This window comes from Mytilus edulis, chromosome 12, assembly GCF_963676685.1.
Source record: "Mytilus edulis chromosome 12, xbMytEdul2.2, whole genome shotgun sequence".
In the NCBI taxonomy this organism is placed as follows: Eukaryota; Metazoa; Mollusca; class Bivalvia; order Mytilida; family Mytilidae; genus Mytilus; species Mytilus edulis.
In genome coordinates, this window is record NC_092355.1 from 12,655,710 (window position 1) to 12,682,546 (window position 26,837).

Below are 26,837 nucleotides of genomic sequence, written 5' to 3' on the forward strand. Positions count from 1 at the left end.
GAATTTGGGCTTCAACCGGAAGAATTCCTGTGAGTATGTAGACTGCTGGATCAGGGCATCTTGTTGGCAGCGATAATATCTGTTTAAGCATTCTTTTTTGGAAGATCTCAAGTTGTTCAAGTGGCTTACCGGATGGGGTTAGTAGTTCCATTCCGTATAGTAGGACAGGGAGTATATACGTCTTGTAGATATGCAGTAGCGATTCAGGGTCCAAGCCATTGTGTCCATGAAACCCAGCTCCAAGTAGGCTGTATGCACTCCTTCTTGCCTTTGTTATATTTTCGTTGGTGTTGCTTTGTATATTGTTCTTCCGAGTAGTAGTTCTGATGATCCCAAGGTGTGTAGCCTGCTCAACATTAGGCATGGGTGTGTTTCCCATCATCAGGTTGTCTTCTTCCATTTTGATGTTGTTGCTGTTTCCGCTTATTTTAATTACTACACTTTTTTTTGGCTGCAGCTGGTATCCTTCTGAGTTGGCAAAATCAAGGGCCATGTTAACCATAATTTGAGCATCAGCTGATTGCGTACTCAATATTGCGATATCATCTGCACATCCAGTGTTGTTTGTGTTGACATTCCCTATAGTCATGTCGTAGGTTGTATTTTGGAAGTGGTCTAACAGAGGGTTGATGTATAACTTGTACAGGTCTGTACTCAGTATTCCTCCTTGCCTGACACCCATGCCTACTGTGAAGCGCTCTGATGTTTTTCCGGACCATTTTATGCTACTTTCTGCGTTTTGATGAAGACTCCTAATGATTGTCCATGTCCTGTCTTGAATCCCAGCATGATATACCCTGCGGAATAGATGTGAGTGCACCACAGTGTCAAAGGCAGCTTTTGCGTCCAGCAAGACTAGGTAACCATTTTGCTTTTTTTCCGGGAGAATTCGGTACATTTCCTCCACAGGTAGGGCTGCATTCATCGGGGAGGATCCTTTGGTGAATCCTCTTTGAGTTGGGTTTTGCACCTTCTGCACTTTTGGTTGTATCCGATCTCTAATGATGGCCTCAATTATCTTGCTCTCTACGGGTAAAATAGTTATTCCTCGGTAGTTTAATGCATCGTTTTTGTTGCCTTTGTTCTTAAATACAGGAGAAAGCAGTCCTATTTTCAGAATTGTTGGTATATCTCCTTCTGAAAATATGATGTTAATGAGTTGAGTAAGGGCGGATAAGATATTATCTCCAGCATATATGAAGTGCTCAATGGTTATATTATGGTACACTAGTAAATGTGCCACGCATGATTATCGTGCGAAAATCATGCGTGGATCGTGCGTATTTTTCGCATGGAAATCGCCCAAATCGAGCTACATCCGATAATCATGCGTAAATTTTCGCATGATTTCCACATGATTTACGCATGAAAATCATGCGTAAAGAACTACATGCGAATAACATGAAATAAGTTTACGCACGAAAACCATGCGTTAAACAATACACATGATTATCATGCGTAATCCTGATATAACTAATAGTGTGTAGTTTTTTTTAAATTTATTTTTGATTTCTGGAAGTTCATATTGTTAATTATTTGGCATCTTCTAGTTTCATTTGATATTCAAATATATTGTGAAATTAATAATACATTTGATTTTTGTGCAAAGTCATTTTAAAACTATCTAGTGACTTGTGATGTTGGACTGGTGATTGTTTGCTGATGTCTTATTAATGGCTTTCAACTACATGTATTTTTTTTTTTTTTATTATTGGGTTTCAACTATAATTTGCGAACTTCTTTTCATCTTTGTCTGCTTGGTCACTTTTGATATCTTCTAATTTCTTAAGAAATAAAAATGTAATGTAAAATACAACAATCTGTACATTTTGTGATTTCAGTATAAAATAACGGTGATCAATAAATGTACCAGATAGAGTTTAATTTTCCCACTTATTCATCTTGTGTATATTGCATGCACATTTATTTTTCAGTTGTATTTTATATAATGAAATTTTACATACTTTTTAGGTTGAAGTTCATTACAACAGTATGTATTCCGGCATATGTCTAAATTTGCAAAACCTTCATTATGAATCTAAGATAGTAATATACAAAGATGTCATAAAATCGTGTTGACGAAAATTTCCTCAGTCAGTGTCAATAGTATTTACTAAAGTATACTCATTTTTATTTACACTTACTAATGCCAATTATTTGTTAAGTCAAATTTTTGTAGACATGATTTTATAACATCACCTTTCGTATATTATCATATATTAATTTCTTTCCTATTCCTTTTTTATGGCTTTAATAATATCAAAACAATATAATCTTCATTTGTTTTATTAGCTTTTTCTATTTTCTTAATCTCCTTTTCTTCATAAAATGTCCATTTGGCAGAGTCTAACGCTAAAAATGCTTTCTGGAAGGACTTCCAGAAGTCCATTTTACTGGTTTGGCCTGTTTTGAACAGACTGTGTTTGTCTGTGAAAGCTCTCTGAAAGGGAAAGAAACTTATTTTAGTCTATACCAAAGTTATGTAGGTATTTTCAATTTATATGTTAAGAAAAGCCTTAATTAAACCATGCATACAGATTTCATTTGAATTTAGAGGTTTAGCCATATGATTATTTTTTTTTCTTAATCTTCAGACTCTTATATGTGTTCATAAAAATATTCACAGGATATGTTCTTCTCGTATATGTTATGATGGTATGATACTAAACCCCTAACGGGAAGGATTGTGCCTGATATTCATATGATGAAATCATAATCTTTCAATCAGTTTAATTGAAGTCTGGTGCTGGCATGTCAGTTAACTGCTAGTAGTCTGTTGTTATTTATGTATTGTCATTTTGTTTATTTTCTTTGGTTACATCTTCTGACATCAGACTCGGACTTCTCATGAACTGAATTTTAAATGTGCGTATATGTGTTTACTTTTCTACATTGGCTAGAGGTATTGGTGGAGGATTGAGATCTCATATACATGTTTAACCCTGCCACATTTTTGTGCCTGTCCCAAGTCAGGAGCCTCTGGCCTTTGTTAGTCTTGTATTATTTTAATTTTAGTTTCTTGTGTACAATTTGGAAATTAGTACGGCGTTCATTATCACTAAACTAGTATATATTAGTTTAGGGGCCAGATGAAGGTCGCCTCTGGGTGGGGGAATTTCTCGCTACATTGAAGACCTGTTTGTGACCTTTCTGCTGTTGTTTTTTCTATGGTCAGGTTGTTGTCTCTTTGACACATTCCCCATTTCCATTTTCAATTCTATTGTATTATTGATTGTAATAAATGAAAGTTTTTAAATAGTTGCTTATGTAGGTCCAGTAATAGGGCCTAAGAGGTTGTTAAAGATGAAGTTTATTTTTAATAAATTAATACCAGTTAATGTTGATATAGTTTATCTTAATTGTAGATATAAACTGAACAATCTATAAATTTGAGAAATAATGCACTAGTTAAGTAATGCCGGTCAACATACCAGAGCAATTGTGAGCCTCTTGTTTTCTAGCAGGGTGTTGGCTCCAACACCACCCATTCTAAAACTTGCAAACAGGTAGTCCTGGAGGGCATCTAGATACATCTGTTCTACAGCTTTGTCTGTTGTAATGAGCTAAAAAATTAAATAAATTTATCATATACTTAGACTAAATAACATATGACTTTTACTGTACGATAATAGCATTAAATTAACTTAAATTTCATATTTTTCGAATTGGTGCTTAACGGGCTGATATGAAAAGTTTATCACATGCTTTGATTGTTATTACATGCCTTTCCGTAACGTTATCGCATGGCATTCCGGTGATACTCGGCAAATTCCAGAAAATACACCTCAATGCTAAGTTTTCAGTACAAAACATTACATAAGTAGTATACCAAACAATTATTTGGATACTGGAAAGTATGATTGTGTAAAATAATAGAAAACATAAATAAATTTTAATTAATATTAAAATGCATTTTTAAAAGTTTCAAACATAATTTTAGAAAGTTACTTTAAAACAGTTGACTTTTTCAAACATTGTTCATTATGTATATTGTTGAATTATTTATTTTGTTGATTCGTCCATATCAAAATATTTTTATTCTCTGTTGAGGCATATGATAGAAAGATATCATATCGAACGTACTAAATCTGAGGTCCGACGTCCGTGAACTTTTCAACATTTGAACTTTTATTTTGGAACCCCGTAAAAGAATCAATATATGAATCTGTTATTCCTCTCCATTTTTGAAGCATATGATAAAAAGATCATAACATGTCTTTTTTCATATCATATTATCAGCCCTCGGTCAATATCAGCCCTCGAGCCATGAGGCTCTTGGGCTGATATTGAACCTGAGGGCTAATGATACATGCGATATGAAAAATGTCATGTAATAATCTGATAATATAGCTTATACCTGCTATTATAACACATATATTCACAGTTATACAATTTTGTGTAAAATATACTACGTGTTATACTAGATGACACTATATATTTAATTACCGTATAGGTGGTGGAATAAAAATCATTCATTCACCCGAGGGAATATGAGTTTTGGAGGGTGAACAAATCTTCATATCTCCGGAAGCCAATTTGGGAAATGAATGATTTTTATTCCACTGCCTATACTTATTAAAAATATAAAAATTTGAAAAAACATGAACCACACTTTATCGAAAAAAAAATCATTTGATATATAGCAGTTAAAAAACACCCTTTTTTATCATTGACTGGCTTAATATTTCCTCAACAATATTATACGATTAATACCACAGCTCCTCATTTGTATATAAACTATATTAGTGGTACCTGATGATATCACATCTTTTGAAAATTGTGAGGGTAATTCTGTATTAGAAATGTTAAGCCATTAATACTAGAATCCTCAATTTGCATACATGTTTGCAAGGTATATATATGTTCCAGACTGTATGAGTATTTGGACCGTACGCGTACGGTCTGACTGATATTAAGAAGTTGGTCACGTTTATTAGATACAAATGTATATAACAGATCAACATAACTTATATCTCCAATTAATATAAAAAGAACAACAGCATTTGACATAAACACTTAATATTTTAACTATTTAAAAAGATCACGCTTATTTAATGTTAATCTCCTGTATTTTGCAGGCCGGTAATTCATTAACTGCAGCTCAGTATGCTCATTGAAATTGAAGTTTAATCGAAAGTAAACATAATGTGGGAGGACAATTGTTTTAGAATATTTATGAACTTTACAAAAGAAATGCATACGCAAAGGAACATGCATTAACAAAACATGTAAATGTAAAAAAAATATGACGTTCTTATTAGAAGCAAGTGTCACCTTTGGCCAAAGTGAAAATAGAATTCACGGATATACAATTAAACAAATATTTAATTTCAATTGTTCGCTTATTCACTTTATCCATCTAATTTGCAATAATAACAATTTGTATAACTAAAAATAAAGATTTTGATAAATGTTTGTTTAAATTTAACCCATATGATCCCAAAACATGTATGATCAGCTGGGCCATACGCGTACTGTCCAAATACTCATATGGTCTGGAACATATATATAAAAAATAAAAATAAGTATATCATTAATGATTTATTTTTTACACAAACCTTTATCCTAATTTGATTCCTCCAATTGGTATATAAGAGGGAGGCGTAGCTGTAGCATCTCATGATGTTTGTGGTTTCAGTTGAAATGCCATTGGATTTAAGCATGCGGGTTGCCCTATGCTAAAATAAAATTAAATAAATGGTAAGTATTAATATAAGGCAAACAACAATCAAATTGCTTATGAGCTTTAAAGGTTAAGCTAATATAATTATACCCACGCTTTAAAAAAAAGGGGGGGGGGGTATGCTGTTTTACCTCTGTCTGTCAGTCCGTCCGTCAGTCCGTCCGTCAGTCAGTCCGTCCCATGAAACTTTCGTCACATTTTTCTCATACCCCCGCTTTAAAAAAAGGGGGGTATACTGTTTTACCTCTGTCTGTCAGTCCGTCCGTCAGTCCGTCCGTCCGTCAGTCAGTCCGTCCCATGAAACTTTCGTCACATTTTTCTCAGGAACTACACATCCACCCTTTCTGTAATTTGGTATCAACATTTATATATGTCAGCCATACCGTGTGATGCGTTTTCAGATTCATCACTTGACAACTTCCTGTTTACCGAACACTTGTCTGATTTTACACATGATAGCCAAGTTGAAAATTTTCGTCACGTTTTTCTCAGGAACTACAATACAAGGATTTCTGAAATTTGGTTTCAGGATATATATAAGTCAGCTATACCGTGTGATGCGTTTTCAGATTCATCACTCGACAACTTCCTGTTTACCGAACACTTGCATATTTTTACACTATTAATATTATCCACTTGTGGCAGGGGTATCATCAGTGAGCAGTAGCTCGCAGTTTCACTTGTTTTATTTACCAAATATAATACAGTTATCTCTTAATCGTGCCCTGGTGACGTCATTGCAACCTGAAGGTAGATGGGGTGTCTAAATCATAATCCATAGATTTTTTTAATGATTTGCCAAAATGTAGTTTATATCATGCTTTTTTTTTTTATAAAATGATAAAAAGAATGGGTCACAGGGCTTATTCTCATGCTACAGGTTGACAGATTTTGTATACATTATGCATGGAAAACACAATTGTTTGCCAATATTATAAAGAAAACTGCACCATAGAATTTTGAGATAAAATTTGAAGATAGCTTTAATCGTCTGCTTTCAAATAAAAAAAAAAAATTAGGTCACCGGACCGGTTTTCTTGCTACATAATAAAAGTAGAGAAATTCCTAACACATTCCATTGTAAAGGTACCTTTATCTGAATTATCTGCCCTTACATTTGAGTTGCCTCCCCTAAGGTTGCAAAGTTTGAAAAAATTGAATCAAACAAAAGTTTTTTTCTAAAATACAACCATAAATATGATAAAACATCTCATTTTCTACACATGAATTACCTAATTACTTCTAAAATTTTCACATTCTATCAAAGATCTAGATCGATGTTTTCTGGTGTTTCAAAATCAAAGATTGAGGAAGACACCCTATCTACCTTAATGACTTTTTAATTGCTTTTGGACTTTTGTGAAAAAAGTATACATTATGACTTAATTGTGACGTCATCAGATAAAAATCTTTATGTTTTTCATTTATATTTCTTGACCCTATGCATTTCTAAACATTATGTGCCAATTTGAAATAGTTATTTTCTTGGGCCATTTAATACTAGGCCTTGCCCCTACTCTTTTGGGACCCTCAGGATTTTGCATTTTTCAGCCCAGGATTTCGGAATTAGGACCCCCTCCTAACACCATCGATAATCTTACTTGAAAGTGAATATTGCTTTTCTACACACCAATATGTAGAGCTTTATATGTGTAATAATGTTTGTGTATAAGAGATTTGAAATAACTTACTTTTACTTCAGGGTCTTCCTCGTTCAGCCAGGGAAAGCTCATAAACTTTCCCTTTAAATAAGCAACAAATGGCTTCTAAAAAAATAAATGCTTATTACATATAAAGTAATAACTAATAATGTAGTAATGAAAAAACAAATGTTTAATTTTTTGCTGATTTTTTTTTACCCGTGAGCCTCCTTAAATAGTAATTTATCAATTATCTTAAGAACCACTATGTTTAAACTTCTAAACAATAAGTGAATGATGACATTGATGTGTAGATGTTTGTTTAAATCCATTTAAACCTATCTCAAACTTGACAGATCTGCAATAAACAAAAGTGTAATTAATTTTTTTCAGGAAAAGAATGATTTGAGGTCAAAAAGCCCATTTCATGGAGATAAGGTAGTCTATACAGTACCTGTAAACTTTTTTATGGACGATACAAGTTCTAATGTTTCAAAAAGATGGAGCCCATTGCATTGCATACAAATGCAGCTGGCTGGTATTCCTGTTTCAGAAAGGCAGTTAGCAGATAACATTAAATTTATTTCTGCATCTACAGATGTTGCCATTCTAGAAATGATGAAACCAGTGGTTGATGAATTAATTGAAATTAAAAGGTATTTTAATACGATAATTCTTATAACGCATTTTTTGGGGGGATATCTATTGGAACAAAGACATTTGTTTTTTGCCCAATAACTGAAGTATAAGTAATAGAAATCTTATGAAATTTAAACAAGGTTTATGACCACAGAAGGAAAGTTTCGAATTGATTTTTTGGGGTTGTTGTCCCAGCAGCTTAGGAATTAAGCACTTTTCTAGTGTCTAGACAATAATTTGTGAAATGATGTATCAATGGATCTCTCTGAAATTATACATGAATAAGTTTTCATACCACAAAGAGTTAGTAAGAATTGGTTTTGTGGGATTATGGCTTAAACCATTAGTAATTAGGGGCAACCAGGGAGAAAACCAGGGTGGCCTAGTTTAAATATTTAAGATTTAACTATGGGGAATGGAGACAAATTGTATTGCTTGAAATTAGATTATTGAGTATGCTTCTCATTTATTTTAAAATGATATGTAGTTGAGTTTTATCATTTTTTTAATGTGATTTCATCAGGCATGCTAATTTTTTTTGGATGTGAAAGCAACAAAATTATCAAAACAGTAATTTAGGTATAATTTCATTTCATTTTAGAATTGGAATAGATGCATTTGATGCCTATAATAAGGAAGTTGTAAAAGTGACCAGTGACTTAGGATTATGTGTTTGTGACTACAGCATGTTGGCAGAAGCTAGTAACCATATGGGTGCCAACACCAATAAATTTTGTCCTAGATGCCATGTGAGTTATTAAAGTTAATATTGGGAAAGTTTAAGTAAAATATTCATTTTTTTTTTGTAATACACATTTTATCTCAACTACTTAAAAAGACAAGGTTCATGAGGTTATGAACATCATGACAAGAATCACGTTTTTTGTTACCATGATTTAAAAGACAAAAGAAATAGACAGTGGTATGACATTATCATAGAAGTAAGAACAATATTAGACACAAAATGTTTTATTCTGTTCACTGCAATGTAATCTGACAAATTTGATAACTAACTCAATTATATTTCTTAAAAAGAATCTTATATAATTTACGCGCATTCGTGAATTAATGTGTTGGGTGGTCACTCTTTGAATATTTTTCTCTATTTGAATTCTTTGATTAGTTATTCTATAAATGTTTTATTAGGCAGAAAAGGCCAGTGGTGATTTTCGAAAGGGCTTAGAAAGAACACCAGCTGAGTCATCCAGAATTTTACAACGGTTATCAGTCAATGACAGGAAAGATGTAAGACAGCAATATGGACTAAAACCCTACCCGAATTGTCTATGGGATGTAATTAATCCCCACAGGTAAAAGTGCCATACAATTACATCTGTACTTTTTAGATAAAATTAAATAATTGCTATTGAAAAACTGGCCACTACTGTGATATAGTACTGACTAAGAAAGTGATAATAAGATCATTATCATTGTCACAGTCAATATCACTGTCCTAATGGTAAGTCCATGTATCACAATTTTCTTAAATTATCATTAATTCATATTGTTAAAAGCATACTTGAGTTATTGTACATTTTCTATAGGAAAGAGTAAAAACAAGTCATAGTCATAACTATAAGTCACTGCTATTCACTTTAGTGCAATTTTTCAGTTTACATATAATTTTATTAAAGGGACACCACTCTTAGTAGAGAAACCACACCCTCTGGTCATTAACATGTAAAAGTGCTTCAGCAACCAGTTTTATGGTCCTTTTTCTGTTAAAGGGGCACTAGCTATGAGATACATAAAAATATAAAATACGATTTGTTTTTTGTTCAAACATTAAAGAAAGTGAAATAGTGGAATAATAATTCCCTTTTAGCTCTAATATGGTCCAATTTTGTCAAAATAAGCTAAGAAACATTGATGATGAACTATTCACTTGCAAGTGAATAATTTAACCTCATTGAAGCCGTATTCATGCTCACAGATTATAAATCTGTCAGTGGTTCTTTTTATAAAAAGTGTATAGAAAATGTATAAGTTTCTTTTACAAATAGAGAATTTTATAAATTATCCCCCTTTACATATCAAAAGTGCTATCTAAAATAGAAATTAAATTGACTTGCCATATTTTATTCAACAAAGTTAATCAAATCTCCTCATTGCAGTGATATTCCAGTTGGATTACTACACTGGATGTTTTTAGGACTTGGAAAACATCTTCTGAAGGCTTGTATTCAAGACCTCAATGAAGATCAGCAACAGAAATTACAACTTCTGTTAGAAAGCATGGACCAGTCTTCATTCACAGTCAAATTATCACCAGACATCGTCAAGCATATAGATTCAAGACAAGGGAAAGACATAAAACAATATGTAAGTTTTTTTTTCATTTTAATTTTTATGAATAACAAGAAATATACTTTTTAATTAAAAATTTGAACAAAGTCAATATGTTAGCTATGAGCATCAGTTAAATGGATAACTTGCCAAACCTGTTACAGTACAATTAAACGGATTTAAGCTATTGAAGTTGTATGTTTAATACTACAAAAAAATAAAACTTTTGATTTTGAGATACTTATTCCAATCAGCTATTGAATATTAATAATTACAATTGAAGCTTATCTTTTGGTATTACATAGCACTTGTATGCAATATTTGTGCACTTCCCTTCATTGAATTGTTTTTTTATGAAAACCAAAAGTTATATTTGATTCATTTTTTTAGATTCAGATTGCCCCATATCACATGAAACTGGCAAGACTTCCAGTCAATAAGGTTAAACTTCTATGCAGACTAGCAGAGGTAAAAACAAATTCTTTAACAATGTTCTTGTACAATATCAGCCAATAAAATTGTGAAAAAAATTACTCTAAATCAGGATAATGACATCATTAAAAGGTACAGGTTCACATAATCTTAATGTTGCTCACTCCAAATTAAAAGTAATGATTTATAATACCTGAAATAACATTTCGAACAGTTGAAGTGTTTACAGCACATAAAGAATAACCATACATTGTCACATATATTTTTAATCTGCTCAAAACAGGATAAAGGAATCGATGTTTCAAGCCTTATACAAATAAAATTTGTTTCGAGACAATGTATGGTTATTCTATATTTCTTATTCCTATACAATATGTAAAAAACATGCGCAAAGTCATAATTCAATTTCCAAAATGAGTTGTATATGAAATCACGCTACAGATAAATAGACATTTCTGTCAGATTTGCTTATTGTTTGACAGTGTTCTAGCTTGAACAAAAAAATGTTATTTACTGTCATATTTCAGTGAAAGCTATATTTAATCTTAAGGATTGAAAATGTATATTTGAATGAATGATCTGCAAATAATTATAATCATTATGATAATCAGGATATTCTTTTTTTAATGTATATAGATATGCAAAATGGTGGTTGATTAAACAGACTTTGCTTGCCAAGATATAGAAGTTATCGATAACTTAATAGAAGAATATCTTATATCTCTGAAAGAGGTGTACCCATCACTTATGTCTAAAGTAAAAAGTCATCTATCATCCCATGTTGTGAGTATATTTTTCAAACTTACCTGTAGTAACTTTATAAACATGCATTTCATTGATAAAATTTCTGGACATAAGCAGAATTGTTTTATTTTTGTATTTGATTATAAAAATCTTAAGTCAAACGCTTCATGAATCAATGACAATGCAATTTGGCCTGGCAAAAACTTAAATTTGCAATCCAAAGGGAGTTGCTTAATGAAGCCCTGAGATCAGATAAAGCGGAATATATAATTATGGTGCCAAAAGGATTAAAGGAAAACACACCAAATAGTAATGACAAATAACAAATAAAAAAAGGATAGACAAAACCATAACTTTCTTCTTGAGTGTTGCTGAAAAAATGATGGATTTAATTTGTCTTTTATTTTAAGTATGTTTTTAAATTATGCTTTAAGTTATTTCTATTTAAAGATTTTTTATTCAGAAGAGCTGACGATAAATTACAGAATGAAATATGTATGGTAAAATGAAATAAAACTCTGTTTAGGAGATAACTGTATTGTAATTTAAGATCTGACAGCATCAATTGGGGATTTGATGGTCGCAAATTAAGTTTACTGGCGACACGTTAGCGGAGACAGTAAACGGGTATTTGCGACCATCAAATCCCCAATTGATGCCATCGGAGCTTAAAATACAATATTGTTATCTCCATTCTAATGAAACTGACAGAAAACAACGTTAATCCTGTATTCAAAATATGTCATATGCCGTCTGCGCTTGCGCGTACGTACGTCCCATAGCATCAATTGTCAACTGATGCCATGTAAATAAGTGACGTTATCCAATCAAAATGAACGTTACAAGCGTTGTTACATTAGAATATTTGATCTCTGGTGGAGAGTTATCTCATTTTTAATCATACAACATCTCTTTATATATGTATCACCATAGGTATATCAGGGAAGTTGCTGTCCAGTTGATATGGAATTTAATTAGTAGTTCTGTCAACATTGACTATATAATTAAATATGCCACTACCCTCAGCCTTCTTAACCAATCATATTTACATATTTCTATAATAATATACAAACCATATAAAAATTATTTGTAAATAGACATTTGCCTCATTCAATAACATACTTATGGTTTCTATTTCAGGTTGAAGATATTGAATCACATGGCCCTCTATTAGCCTATACAGAGGATGGATTTGAAAAAACGCATGGTAGAATTAGAGGGCAAATTTTTCAACAAAATCAGCATGCAAGAAGCAGGGATACTGCTCATTCTTTTATGGAGATGGAAGTATTGAACCATATAATTTCAGGTGGTTACTTCTTGAACAAAGAGGAGGAATGGTAAGTTTATTTTTAATGAATAGATAAAATTAAAAAACTTACTATAATAGAAGAAAATATTAATATCTTTTTAACAATCTGTAGTAATGTCTCTTGATTCAAAAGGGCTTTATCATATTTTAACTTTTTACGATAGTAGAGGGACAAGATGTTTTCTGGTCTGTGGGTCCGTCCGTCCGTCTGTTCGTCCGTCCCACTAAAGGTCAAAGTTTTTGGTCAAGGTAGTTTTGGATGAAGTCCAATCAACTTGAAATTTAGCAATATTTTTTTTATAATATGATCTTTCTAATTTTAATGCCAAATTAGAGTTTTTACCCCAATTTCATAGTCCACTGTACATAGAAAATGATTGTGCGAGTGGGGCATCCGTGGGCACCTTCTTGTTTTTTTTCTACATTACCAATTAACACTTAATGAACTATACATTCAAACCTAACATAGACAATAACTGTTTAGTGTATTTATCCTGAAATTATTTCTGTATAATGTTTGTGCTTTGAAAGATGAATTTTTTACATTTTTTGCATTTATTTTCGATTTAAAATCCCTTGAGGCCTGCATAGCAATATTAAAATCACACATTCAGCTGAAGACGGGTTCGTGAACAAAGAATCTCGAGTAGTCAACATCGTCCAATTTGAAACAGAATTAGGCTTGTCCTACACTTCACAATTTTGAGCTGAACTTGGCATTCACTTAACATGCGTGGTGAAATTGACATGGTTCATTTTACACATTTAAACATTCAAGTTTAGAAATCAATGGTTGTCGTCGTAGAAAATACTGATGTTCATGTTTGTCTGTTTAATTATTACTGCTTAAAAGAAATATTTAAATGCGACTGCAATACACATTCTGAGGTCACAAAGGTTCATGCAAAACTAGTCAAATGTAGTCTGGCAGTAGGCGAAACTTAAAAGCAATATCTGTATAGTATACAGATGCAGCATAGCGATATCTGTAGGGCTGTATCTGTATAGTAAGCCACCTAATTGCAGGATAAATAGATAAAATTGAGTTTGTAAATTATATCAGGGAAAACAAATGCACTAAGAACTAATCAATAAATTTAAAAAGAGGATTTTATGAATGAAAATTCCAAAACTAAATGTTATTAATAGTACAATTATTCTCACAGGGTTCAAGCCTCATCAGATGTAAGAACGTTATCCACCTCAAAGGAAATAAAATCATTTTTAGGCCAAAAAACAGATGGGGCAGAATTGTTGACAGCAACTCTTATAAAGGCAGAAAGATCTCTAAACAGAAAAGTGGTCAAAAAGGACCTAACTGATGATATTAAGAATACTGCCTCACTCTATACTACTAACACTGGATTGATAATGACCTCATATCATGGTATAAAATGCAAGAATGGGGAAGTTATCAACCAGGGTAACCCCGTCTACTGCCAAGATGAAAATGACAGTGCTAAGGTATATAAAAATAAGATTGACTGAGTGGTATGATATGTATGTTTTATACAGGTATAGATAATGTTAATTAAAAAATAATTATATAATAGTTCTTGAAAAACTGGTCATTATCGTGATATATGGACTGCCCACAGGACAGTGGTATTGACTAAGATAGTGATAATGACTGAGCCGAAGGCGAGGTCATTATCGCTGTCGCAGTCAATACCATTGTCCTACGGGCAGTCCATGTATCAAAATAATGACCAGTTTTTCAAGAACTATTATGTTTATTGCATTGAGAAACCATGTTTTGGAAAATTCTCATAAATTCAAAATGCCTACAGCGTACTCGAGTAGTTGTACGATTTATATGGCAAAGATTGAAGATCAGTCGTAGTAATACTGCCATTCATTTTAGTGCAATTTTTCAGTATATAAATACTTAATCAAGTTATCTTTAATTTTATAATTAACGAAAACATATAATAAATAATTCAACAACTTTTAAAAATATAATATTAAAAACAGGAACATGTTTTATAAAAGGTACATCTCTCTAAACAGAGAAACCACGCCCCACCGGTCATTAACAGAAAAATCACGCCCCAGCGGTATTTATCAGACGAAAACCACACCCCAACGGTATATGATTATCAGACAGAAACCATGCCCCACCGGTCATTATCATGTAAAAGTTCATTAACGACCGGTTTTCTGGTCTGTTTTTTTCTTCTGTTAATGACCGATGGAATTTATTACTGAAGAATAATGAATGTCATGTGACCCCTTTTAATTCAATAAGAGAATCTTATTCTCAACCGATATGAAATAATTGTGGTTAGTTTTTTTGTCGAGAGCTTGACATAGGGATAGTGATCCCACAGCTACAGCAGCGGCGGTGTTAGCTTACTTCTTAAAAGCTTTATATTTTAGAAGATGGAAGATCAATGCATTTGAATGGGAACATATAGCTGGAACCCCCCTTTATCCTTGATTAGGACACCCTTTTTAAAATGACTGAATCCACCCCTGCATGTATTAGAAAATAACAACAAAGTTAAGCAAGATTTTTGTTTCTTTTTGTTTTTTTTACAGTCAAATACTAAAATCCGAGCCAAAAAGTAGAACTTTAGCAGTGTATTTAACTCCTTGGTGTAAATTCAATTCATTGTCCTTTAAATTATTGATTTTCAAATGGTGTAGACAAGGAGGTACATTCCGAAAATTGTCATCCTCTCAGCCATGTGTTAGAGTAAATTTGAACCCTTGTATCAGCCAATCAAAATATGGCATTTTAACGTGGAGTATAATAATAAATTTTATCTTTTCACATTGGCTAAAAGCATACAAAATCCTCTTTGATAATTTTTTTATTAACTTTGAGGTTTAAACAGTATATATGTTTTTCAGCTTTAAAACTGTGTGTTACCTAGTAATTGTGATATCGAATTGTTGGTTTGTAAAACAGATATAGCATTAGTATGTTTTGATATCATGTAATTGTTTTTGTTACAGAAATATATTGGTCTTTTCAATGAGGGGTACCATATTAAAGGAGAACAGGAAAGATTTCAACTTGTAAAGATACAGCTGTTTGAAATATTGCCAACGGATGAACGTATGGGATTTCAAGCTATCAAATTGAAACTTTCAAATAACTTCAAATTTACAAAAGTAGAGAATGTATTGCAAACATTATGCATAATACATGACTGTTTGTCTGGTGGATGCCACAAGAAAGAGTGTGTCCAGACAATTAGGGTTGAGCAGGAGAAAACAGACGTTAAAAAATTAGTTTGGTATCACTCGCCTTTAAATAAGAATTATTATTTGAACAGGTTTAGATTTTCTCATGATGTTAAAATATGTTAAGTAACAAGGAATTATTTGAATCTGGAATAATTTTGAATTACAGAAAAATTGATGAAATATTTATGATGAACAGTTACAGAAAAATTGATGAAATATTTATGATGAAAAGTTACCTAACTATAAAGGGTTATAGCCATGACTGAGTGGTCAGATCATACTGAAATGATAGTAAATTTACCTTGAGCCATGGGTGCATGGCTAACCCTATTTTAGTTGGGTTACTTTTCATCATATACAGCTACTTTATTACAAGTAAGCTTTACAGATGTACAGTTTATATAAAGCTTTTAAGGATGTACAGTGAGTTGATATACTGCTTTACAGATGTATGTTTGATATGCGTCTTTATAACAGTACATCAAGATTACTTGTACTAAAGTACTGTGTACAATTCTACACAGCTACTATTGCATAGATACCATTTATGTACCAAAAATACGTAGAACTTATGATATTCAGTACTGTTCGTTCTTATGTTGTACTGTTATATTACTGTTCCAGCTTAGGGGGAGGTTTGGGATCCCCCTAAAATGTTTAACCACAATAGATTTCCAGGATTCTAAATTATTCCAGATCCAAATAAGGTGTTTTGGGTATCTATTCCATAAGATAAAAAAATAGCTCAGCAAGACTTTATTTGTATACGCACATCTTTTAGGGGATATATTTTACTGAAGGACTTGACTTGTTTATGAAGAAAGCTATGTGTTTTTATATGATATCAGATAATGATTTAAAAAAAAAAGATTTTTTATTGTTCAATTCAAGTTTTGAAAGTAATTTTAGTGAGAAAAATAAGATAATCTGAAATTTTTTCTAAACTTGTAACTTGAAAAAATATCTATTTCATATTTATACAAAAAGGAATGGCTATAAATATATATTGACAAAATAGTTAAAAATTCCATTGTGTGTCTTTTATGGTAAATAGACCCCTGATCTACCTTAATTGATTATAAATATGTCAATTTTACAAAGTATATTGTATACATGGAATCCCAAAAATTTGGTTAAATTTCATGTTTTTAATACTTTTCTAAGTGTCAACCGAAATCAAAGCTTAAAGGATAGGGTGTCTATATTTAGAATTTTACATGTATATCACATGGGTTTAATTGGCTAAATCAAGATGTCATCTTTATGAGGAATTTAGAAAAACATTTATATTATGTTGCTCACACTTTTAATGAGAAATGTTATACTTAAGATGATATCCAGAAATTAGTGTTTTCATTCTAAGATTTAAAAATGATACATGTGTGTTACAAAATCTAGTTATTTAACTTTAGTAGAAATTTTATTTCATGTAAATTGTACTTTTTTTCAATATTTTATATCAATGCATTTTAATGCTGTATACAATGGTCTCATTTAAATGTAGATGGTACTTGTTGAGATATGAGACTTTAATAATCCATGGAAGAGAATTGTTATAGGCTATATGAAATCATTACTTAATGTCTGTTTTATGAATCTTGCAATCTTGCAATTATTTTATTCAGGATGAAAGTACACCCCCTTTTCTTTTGGTAGAAGAAGTATAGCATATTATTCCACTGAATGTTGATTTTGATAACGAAATCACCATCTGATTGGTTAAAACTATTCCATGTGAAGTCGAACAAACTTTAAAACATTAAGGAAATTGAGTATATATATGTATTATAATTACACCTTGTAGATGTTTAATTCACCTGTTATGACCATATCAGAAATCTATATAACAACATTTGAGTGAATATTTCTTGCTTTACTATAGGATTTTGAACACTTATGAAGTTGTATCATTCAGACATAATTCAAATGCTTTTGTATGACACAAAAATGTAATTGTATAAACTCTATGACTTGCGATTTTTTATTGCCTTTTGACCCCAAAGTAAATTTGAATAGGGAATTACAAATAATAACTGAAATCCCTTAAAATTGGTGTCCTTTTTTTTAATTTTTAAAATCACATGTTTATTTGGTCATCTAAAACTATGTTTAATAGGTTAATTTGAAACATTTCAAGATAATTTAATTTTGGTTGTAACACATCTTTTGATTGACTGACATTGTTTTGTTTATCAGCTCATAGACATAATTTAGTCATGTGACCATGACGTCATCAACGTTTTTCATGGTTTTCTCTGGTTTAAAATGGAATTTAGATTTAAATTATAAGAAGACAGTAATATTTTTTCTGTCTATTCGAAATAAAATGAAAAGTGTGGTGTACACTTTAAAATAACTCATTGACAGAAAAATTATATAAGTCATTCCTTGAGGTGGTACCTAAAACTACAGGGAGATAACTCTGTAAAAAACGTTTTAATTATGTCATGTTGTTAAGGGAATATTAAGCTTCTCAATAATCAAAATTAGTGTTGGTCAAACTGCTATATAACCAGTGTAATATTTCTGATCAAATGGTTGGTTAAAAATTTTTGAAATTTTTATATCTTTGTGAAAGGGTCAAAGTAAATAGTTTGTCAAAATTTTATGAAAATTAAACGAGCCAAAATAATTTTAGTGAAGGTGTTGGGTACCACCTTAAATAAATATTAGTTCATAGTTCGATGAATTTGAGGTTTAACAGTTATTATAGGTAACAAAAAAATAATATATAGTATAATTGAATATTTTGTATTTTAAAATTCTGAAAATGATTTACCTTTTTTCTTACAATGCTTATCATTATTAACATTTTTAAAACATAATTGTATTTGCAATTTATTGTCATTGAAGGTAAATATTATATAGAAAGAGTTGAAGAATTATTAAAGATTTACAGTCTGAATCATCAAATATGTTTATTGTTGTTCTTGAAAGTGAAATATTGCTGGCTAAAAAATTATAATGTCCAGTGATTCTGTTAAGGGGTCACAAAATCTGCTTTTCATTGTTACCATTTACAGGATCACCCTGAGAAAAAAAACCATTTAGTATAGTCAATAGGCATTTGCAATATGTTATAACACACATGTTGACATACATGCAAAAACCAGATCCCATAATCATAAAAATTGAAGTTAAATTCAAATATTACATAAATTGAACATATTTGAGACATGATTTATGCAACAACTAACCTTCATATGATTATCATGTGCTAACAATTATGCGATACACGCATGTTACAAATCGTGCGAAAAGCGCATGTGAAAATCATGCGATACACACATGATATACAAAATATGCGAAAAGCGCATGTGAAGATCATGCGATTAACGCATACTTCCTATATCGCATGATATACGCATGATTCACACATGATTAACGCATGTAAAAGCCTTCATGCGTAAATCATGCGTGTGCAAAAGTATGCGATACACGTATGAATTTTACATGCGAAAAACGCATGTGAGAATCATGCGATTTACGCATACTTCATATATCGCATGATTTACGCATGATTTACGCATGATTCACGCATGTATTGGCCTTCGTGCGCATATCATGCGTGGCACTTTTGCCTGTGTAGTCTGCGGATTTTTTTCTATTTATTGTAGAAATAGCTTTACGGACATCATTTTCTATGACAGGGCGTATCGTTTCTTGGTCTACCAGTTTGCAGATATTGCTTATTTCCATTTCCACTTGGGAGTGGTACTCTGGGTTGCTGAAGGCCTCTTCTTTAAGTGTAGACAGGGTACAGAAGTGTTCCTTAAATCCCTCTATGACTTTGTCTCCCGAGTATGTGGCGCCATTAACGTTTATATCCTGTATGTGATCAATTCCCTTCCTGCGGTTCTTCTGGACCAGTTTGTGGAAGACCTCCATGTTATTAGATCTTGCTTCCATGATGCTCTCTTTTTCTGCCTCCAGTTGCCTTGCTACTGCTATGCGTACTGCTTTCCTAAATTCCTTTTTTCCTTGCTTTTTCTTGAGTGTTAGAGGATTTGCTGGGTCGTTTGGTCTCCCACCTTTTTGCCATTCGTTGTACGTAATCCGTTTTTCCTTTAAGGCGTTCTTTATGTCACTATTCCATACTTTGAGCTTTGGTCTTGATTGATAAATTGCTTTATTTCCTGATGAATTTTGCGATGCTGTTGTGAGTATATCATTCATCCGCTCAACTACTTCTTGTGACTCTAATGAGTCTGTAATTATTGATTCTTGTAGCTTCAGCGCCTCTTTGTCTGTTATTGCTTTATACAGATCCTTGTCTACCTTATCCCATTTAATTTTGAAATTCGGACGGGCTTTTTGGTTCATATCAAGTTTCTCATGCTTCCAGTTTATACTCATACTGATTGGATAATGGTCTGAGGCGTTGGTTTGGCATTTGAGGATTGATTTTCCCTTCTCTAGTATGTCTGGTGTTATGTTGTGTAGGAAATAGTCAATTTCAGAGCATTCACATCCCTTCGAGTTGATGAATGTATTTCCAATGTTGTCAAATTTCAATTCAATTTCGTTTATAAATTTCTTCATGCAGGTACTCCTTTCTCTGGTTCGTTGGTTTTCCAGCGTTAAGGTCTTCGTTAATGTCTCCACCTATGACAATGTGGTGAGTACTGATGTATTTTTGGCATATCTCGTGCAGTTCATCTATGCACTCTTGATATTCTATTTGATGGTTTTTGCTCCCGTTTGATGGTAGATACACGCTAACAACCAATATTCGCCTAACCGAGTTCTCAAGTTCAATACACTGTATTTTTTCCGATCCGTCGTGAAGAGGTCTAATGAGATGATTTATGTTTCTGTTCCAGATGATTCCCACGCCACCGTATCCTCTGGGCATGGATACTGGAAGAATTGGTTCGTTCATATCCACCCCCTTGGCTGCAAAGTTTACGTTACAGTTGATGTCAGAGATCATATGTATTTGTGAATGAAAAAGCCAATGTTCCTGAATTAAGATGATGTCATTTTCCTGTAGAATTTCGCTGATGGAGTGTCCACATGTTTTGATATTTTTGCAGTTGTATGAGGCTATGCTGATGGATTTGTCCTTAGTGTCTAATATTGGTTGATGTTGTTTCGTTGGGGATTGCTCAGCACTAAAAAAGGGTTGTTTCCACAAGCTGCCCCTGTTGCCATGTTGTAATCAGTACATTGATCAAAATTATTCTTCTTGACGTTCCTTTTCGCTTCTTGTCGCTAAAATTCTTCTTTTCGCTAATTAGTGAGACCGGTTTTTTTTTTATACCTGAGACCAGGAGTACCTCGAGTAGACAGTATGTCAGTACTTTGATTTATCAACCAGCTCGAATATAAAAACCTCAATTTTCATAAACCTTTTTGGTCTTATCGGCATCGGCATGCATGCATGTAATATTTGCCACTGTACTTTGTCAGTTTTTTTTTCTATACCTGAGACCGCGAGCACCTAGCGTAACAGGTATAATGGTCAGGTATTGCGTTTTAAAAGCCAATCCTGAAAAGCTTGACGGAGTTATTTTCCATGACTTACTGGAGCCTATCGCGGAAAATTTTGTTTACAAATAACTTTTTACATGTTTTATACGTATCCGGTTTTTTCATCGCACTTGTCAATCAACATGGAAATTTCCAAAACATTGACTGATTGAGAAAGAACGTTCATGCATTACGACATATCAACAGACCGAGACAAGGGTTTGTATTTATATTGTTTAATACTCAAAGTTTGATTTAAATGGAAAAAAGGGGGTGTCACTCATAGTCAGTGACATCGTGCCTTCTGGAGCTAAGGTTCATGCATAGACTTTTTAAATGATCTCTTACATGTTCCAGGCTAAACTTTCTTTATTTATATAAATTAGGGCATGGGGCTCTGAAGATGTGTGCTGATGGTAATCAGTATCCACTAATCACTTGCTAATTAGCGACAAGACGACTAGAGATAAGAAGACAAATATCAATAAATATAGTGACAAAAAAGTTTAAATAAAACATACAAAAATAATTGAATAAGTCAAATAATTACAGTTGATTATTTAATTTTTGTTTGTAGAATTTAAATTTTTGTTAGATAGTTCCTAAAATGTATAATTTTTAAATCTCTGTGGCGGATCCAGAAAAAAGGGGGGTGGGTCCTTTTTTTGGACAATCAATGCTTTTGAATGGGGACATATTGTTGGAACCCCCCTTTATCTTGGGTTGGGAACACTATAGGGCAAAATCATTCATAAAGTTATATATATATTCACAGTTTTTAATTGTACTTAAGATTTACAATATGATTTATTGCACATTTTTTCAAGCTCTAACATTTTATTTCTTTTTCACCGTATATCATCAGTACAGCTGATATAGGTACTAACCAAGCGGGTATGATCGATTTTGACCTTACGAGGTAACGAAAATCTTTGTTTTGCTTTATCAATATTCAATGTACATTTCTCAACATTTGAAATTTCTTCTCCTAAATAATTTTCGCTTCAATTTTTCCTATTCACAAAACAACTTTGGAAAATGTTTGGTATCATAATAGAACAATTAACTTGTACATGCGCAAATAGCTGTGAATTTCAACGCCAACTTTCAATTTCGATACAGTTGTTGAGAAATTTACATGTTTTATCTGAAAGAAACCTAATACAGCGCTAGGGCAAAAGTAATAGTTACCAATCATAAACCTACCTGTGATTACTCATTCCTTGAAACTTTTTGGGTAATAAACGAGTATGAAAATCAAGGTTTTGTGTACGGTGTACAACAACTTAACTATGCACCGTACATAAGGATTTATGTGGTTACGTAGCTAAAACCGTACACACCGCTTTCGGGATAAAATATTAAAAAATGACATATGTATGAACGATTTCAATGCCAATTGTTGAAACAGCTATACTTATTACACACACAGAGTGGCCTTCTACCAGAAAAAGAGTTGCAATGAATATAGAATCATATCGGATGAGACGAGTGCCAACTTGTTTGACAAGTATTTGCACATGTTTTTAGTAATCGTTCTTGTTTTGGGAAAATAATGAGACATCTCTAATCATCAACCTACGACCAAATCATTTCTTAAAACAGCAATTATGTTTAGATTGAAGTACACATTGATATTATGTGAACAAAACAAAGATTTTCGTTACCGTGTAAGATCAAAATCGCTCACGCTCACTTGGTTAGTACCTATATCCGCTGTACGATGATACACAGTGATTAGAATCAGAATAATAGTACTGTAGTTGAAAATTTGCCTCGTCAATTTTGATTTGATGTTCCCAAATATCTGTTTTACCATTTCTGCAACGAGTTGCCTGTCATAAAACTGCATTTGCGGTGGTGAAATTGCCAACTTTAGATATATGTCATGTATGTAGATGAGGCAACTCCTGGTATACAGCATTATTATTCCCTAAATTGGCTTTAATGTTAGTAACATTATTTATCTCTTAGTTGAAATTTTTTATAATAAGATTGTTTTATTTCTATTTTTAGATAATTTAGTCAGCTACATATACATAATGAAAACTAGTGCTTTATACCTGACAAAACACTTGACTATATTAGTGTGTATAAACAGTGTAAGCCATGCAGTAAATGTTGATGGAGGGAGATTTTCACAGGTTCTTACAGACATAGCTAATAACGCTTTAGGAGTTAATAAAATACAGGTGTGTTGATTAATCTTTTTCATTCTTTACTGGGTGGATTGAGTGAGATGCAGATGTGTGCATGCTATATCCATAGTTTAAATTTGAGAAAGGAAAGGGGAATATGCCGAAGAGACAACAACCCGACCAAAGAGCGTTATGTACAGCCGAATGCCAACAATTGTGTCTTTTTCATTTTTCACAGAGTGGATTGAGAGAAATGAAGACATCCATTTGATTTAACCATATCATAATCCACTCATTCTCAGCATTTTATCAAGTCTAAATCCCCCAAATTAGAAATTCAATGCATGACTGGCTCCATTTATGAATATGTATATATATGAATGCTCGATCATCAATCTTTGCAATAATAAATTTTATCTTCTCAATTTTTCTTGTCTTATATAAAAAAAGATGTGGTATGATTGCCATTGAGAAATCTCTTCATAAGAGACCAAAGGCCCTGAAATGACAATGTAATACAATTCAAATGAGAAAATTAACGGCCTTATTTATGTACAAAAACGAAATAAAAATAATGATATGTAGTTAGTTATCAAAAGTACAAGGATTATAATTTTATACGCCAGACGCGCGTTTCGTGTAATAGTGTAACATAGCATCAAGCAACATGTAAAACCACTGAACTACAGGCTTCTGACAAGGAAAGGCACACACACACAGAATGTATTAGTCTATTAATTTTATTGTCTTAATCATGTTAATTTATAGCTTACTTGAAGTTTTGCATCATAATCTTGTAAAATGTTAAGACTTGCATAAAAAAGTCATATATGCCAACTGGTTTTAAAAGTAACTTCAATATTATTTCAGGGATAGTAATTTTCTTTGAATTTCTGAGTCTTGAATTTAGATATTTAATATTTGTACAAATTTTCTTTAGGTTTGTCTGCAAACCATGCAAACTTTTGCAAAACCACAAAATGAAGTACATGTATCTTCAAAAATGCAATTTAGTTTTTGTTCTACAATTCAGGCACAAAAAATTGTCTGAAATCAAATTGACTGGAATCATTATTTTTCATGTTTGTGGGAGACCATTTTCTTTGTTCCCATTGGTCTAGGTGGTTCTAGACAAATTTAAATATTCAGCGTGGTACAAAATTATCTATAGGCTTGTATACAGACAGTTTTATAAAACTACAAAACAAAGTATTGCAGAAAAATCCACGATTCGCAGAAACTCAAGAAATCTTATCATTTTGTTCTTATTACACCCACACCATGTTAAGACTGGGTAACCATTGAAAAAACATTCAAATTTAAATTTTGTACAAGTGATTTTCATTACCTTTCATTTATTTCTATTTATTTTCAGGAACATTATAACAGTTTACGTTACACGAATTCATTATTGGATGGAGAAGGACTAGTAACAGAGGTAATCTAAAATGGTGTGTTTAGTGCCGATCGGCCTAAGAAAAATAGGCAGCACTGAAAACAAGACAAACAAAAACCTGCTCAAGTTGACATTAATTCATGTTCAAAATGTATAATGGTGCATGAATATAACGTTTATTTTCTTTACCTCACAGTTCTGGTATTTAGAAATATAATTTGGTTGAAATGCACTAAAAATTATCAATAAAGGGGAGTACTTAACTTCATTTTTTGCTATCTTTTAAACCAAAAGTTATCTAGAGATTTTTCAATTTACCAGACACATAGAAAAGAATGTCCTACCAGTCTTACTAATTTTTGTGAGAAGTTTTTTTTTTCACGACCAATCTAAAATGGAAAAACAACATGAACAAAATATTTGTTGAGATTTATATAAAACTACGATATGTTTTGATAGAAATATGCATCAAGAAAATCAGAAAAGCATATATGGAAAGAAAACTGACAAGCCTAGTCAATTAAGATTGGTGTCGAGTGCGCCTGCCATTTGCGGGATTCAAAAATGACAACCTAAGTATTGACAGGATAGTTATACAGTAGTTCCACTAATTCAGGACCACTAGCCCATGGAGCTCCCTTCAATAAAAGAATAATTTCTATGCTTATACTTCATCATAATAATACAAATGTAATGTAAAGTGCAACTAAGTGGTTTTTATTTTACAGATCTCAGCTTCCTTAAGTACCAAGTTTAATGGACCCATTCAAGCTTTGATGAGAATTAAACAAGCCATTGAAGAGGACATAGACAGTTTTCCAAGCGTTACATCAATGCCTCAATGTTGTCATGCAACGGGACTTACTAACAGTAGTAAATTTAGAACAAAGGTTTGTGTGATATACAACATAATATTTACAAACAGGCAGATAGTTACTAAGTGTCTAGATGCAATACCAGGATTTTGAAAAAAAAATTAGTGGTGTTTGGGGAGGGGAGGGGTAAAGTAGGCAACATTTAAAGTGATAAATGTAAAATACCTATGGATTAAACATACATGTACCTGTTTAAGGTGGTACCTAATATCTTCACTAATATTAGTTTATCTTGTTTAATTTTCCTAAAATGTTTATTTCGAACCTGTTACAAAAATTAAACATAACTTTGAACTAACCACTTTATCAGAAAAAAATCATTGGTTATATATAGCAGTTTGACAAACACTAAGTTTCATCATTGAGCAGCCTAATGTTTCATTAACAATATAGTGTGATTAAAACATTTAGCTGATTTTTAAAGAGTTATCTCCCTGTAGTGTTAGGCGGGGAAAGGCAGGGTAATGACCTTGTGAGCTCCCATAAATCTGCCTCTGGTGTCTAGATTTACGTTTAGTTAGCACACAGATACAAATTTTATATGAATTTGGTTAAATATACTTACCATGAAATTACATTTATATTATATAGAATATGTTTGCTTTCACAACATGTTCTCATCGCAATTAACTAGGTGATTAAAAATTACATCCATGAGATGTACTCACCTACGTCATAGTTCACCTGTGTAACATACACTAGCTTTAGTTTTAATTTTTGCGTTCAAGAGAACGCATGTTTCTCGTCGGCAAGGATTTTTAACAGTTTACTGTTGAAAATCCTTATGTTTTATAAAAGACATTATTTGTTTTCGGAATATCGATATACGATTAATTTAATGTGAATCAGAATACAGCGCTTCTGCCAAGTTTCTGATATGCACGTTTTCGTCATTTTTACAGCTTACGAGTCTGGAAATACGACGACATAGAAAATGACTTTTGTTTAGCCGCCATTTTCAAACATCAAATTTGGGTCCGAGGAAAGGCAGAATTTAGCTGTCAAAATCGGACATGTTACGTGAG

General features: G+C 32.2%; 2 protein-coding genes across 2 annotated transcripts in view; both read left to right on the plus strand.

Annotated features, from left to right (window-relative positions):
• The first annotated feature begins 7,461 nt into the window (after positions 1–7,461).
• Positions 7,462–19,289, plus strand: LOC139497430 (uncharacterized). Its single transcript, XM_071285651.1, has 11 exons — positions 7,462–7,479; positions 7,717–7,979; positions 8,564–8,711; positions 9,109–9,272; positions 10,077–10,284; positions 10,639–10,716; positions 10,964–11,018; positions 11,345–11,463; positions 12,565–12,764; positions 13,903–14,200; positions 15,698–19,289. The coding sequence occupies exons 1-11, from the start codon at positions 7,462–7,464 to the stop codon at positions 16,052–16,054; spliced, it is 1,908 nt and encodes a 635-aa protein (XP_071141752.1). The 3' UTR covers positions 16,055–19,289.
• A 2,167-nt stretch (positions 19,290–21,456) lies between these two features.
• LOC139497152 (VWFA and cache domain-containing protein 1-like) overlaps positions 21,457–26,837 on the plus strand; it is a 51,133-nt gene continuing 45,752 nt past the window's right edge. Inside the window, exons 1-4 of the mRNA XM_071285241.1 lie at positions 21,457–21,622; positions 23,420–23,595; positions 24,917–24,979; positions 25,666–25,827. Coding sequence (XP_071141342.1) covers positions 21,589–21,622; positions 23,420–23,595; positions 24,917–24,979; positions 25,666–25,827 — 435 coding nt within the window. The 5' untranslated portion in view covers positions 21,457–21,588. The remainder of the gene's footprint in view (positions 21,623–23,419; positions 23,596–24,916; positions 24,980–25,665; positions 25,828–26,837) is intronic.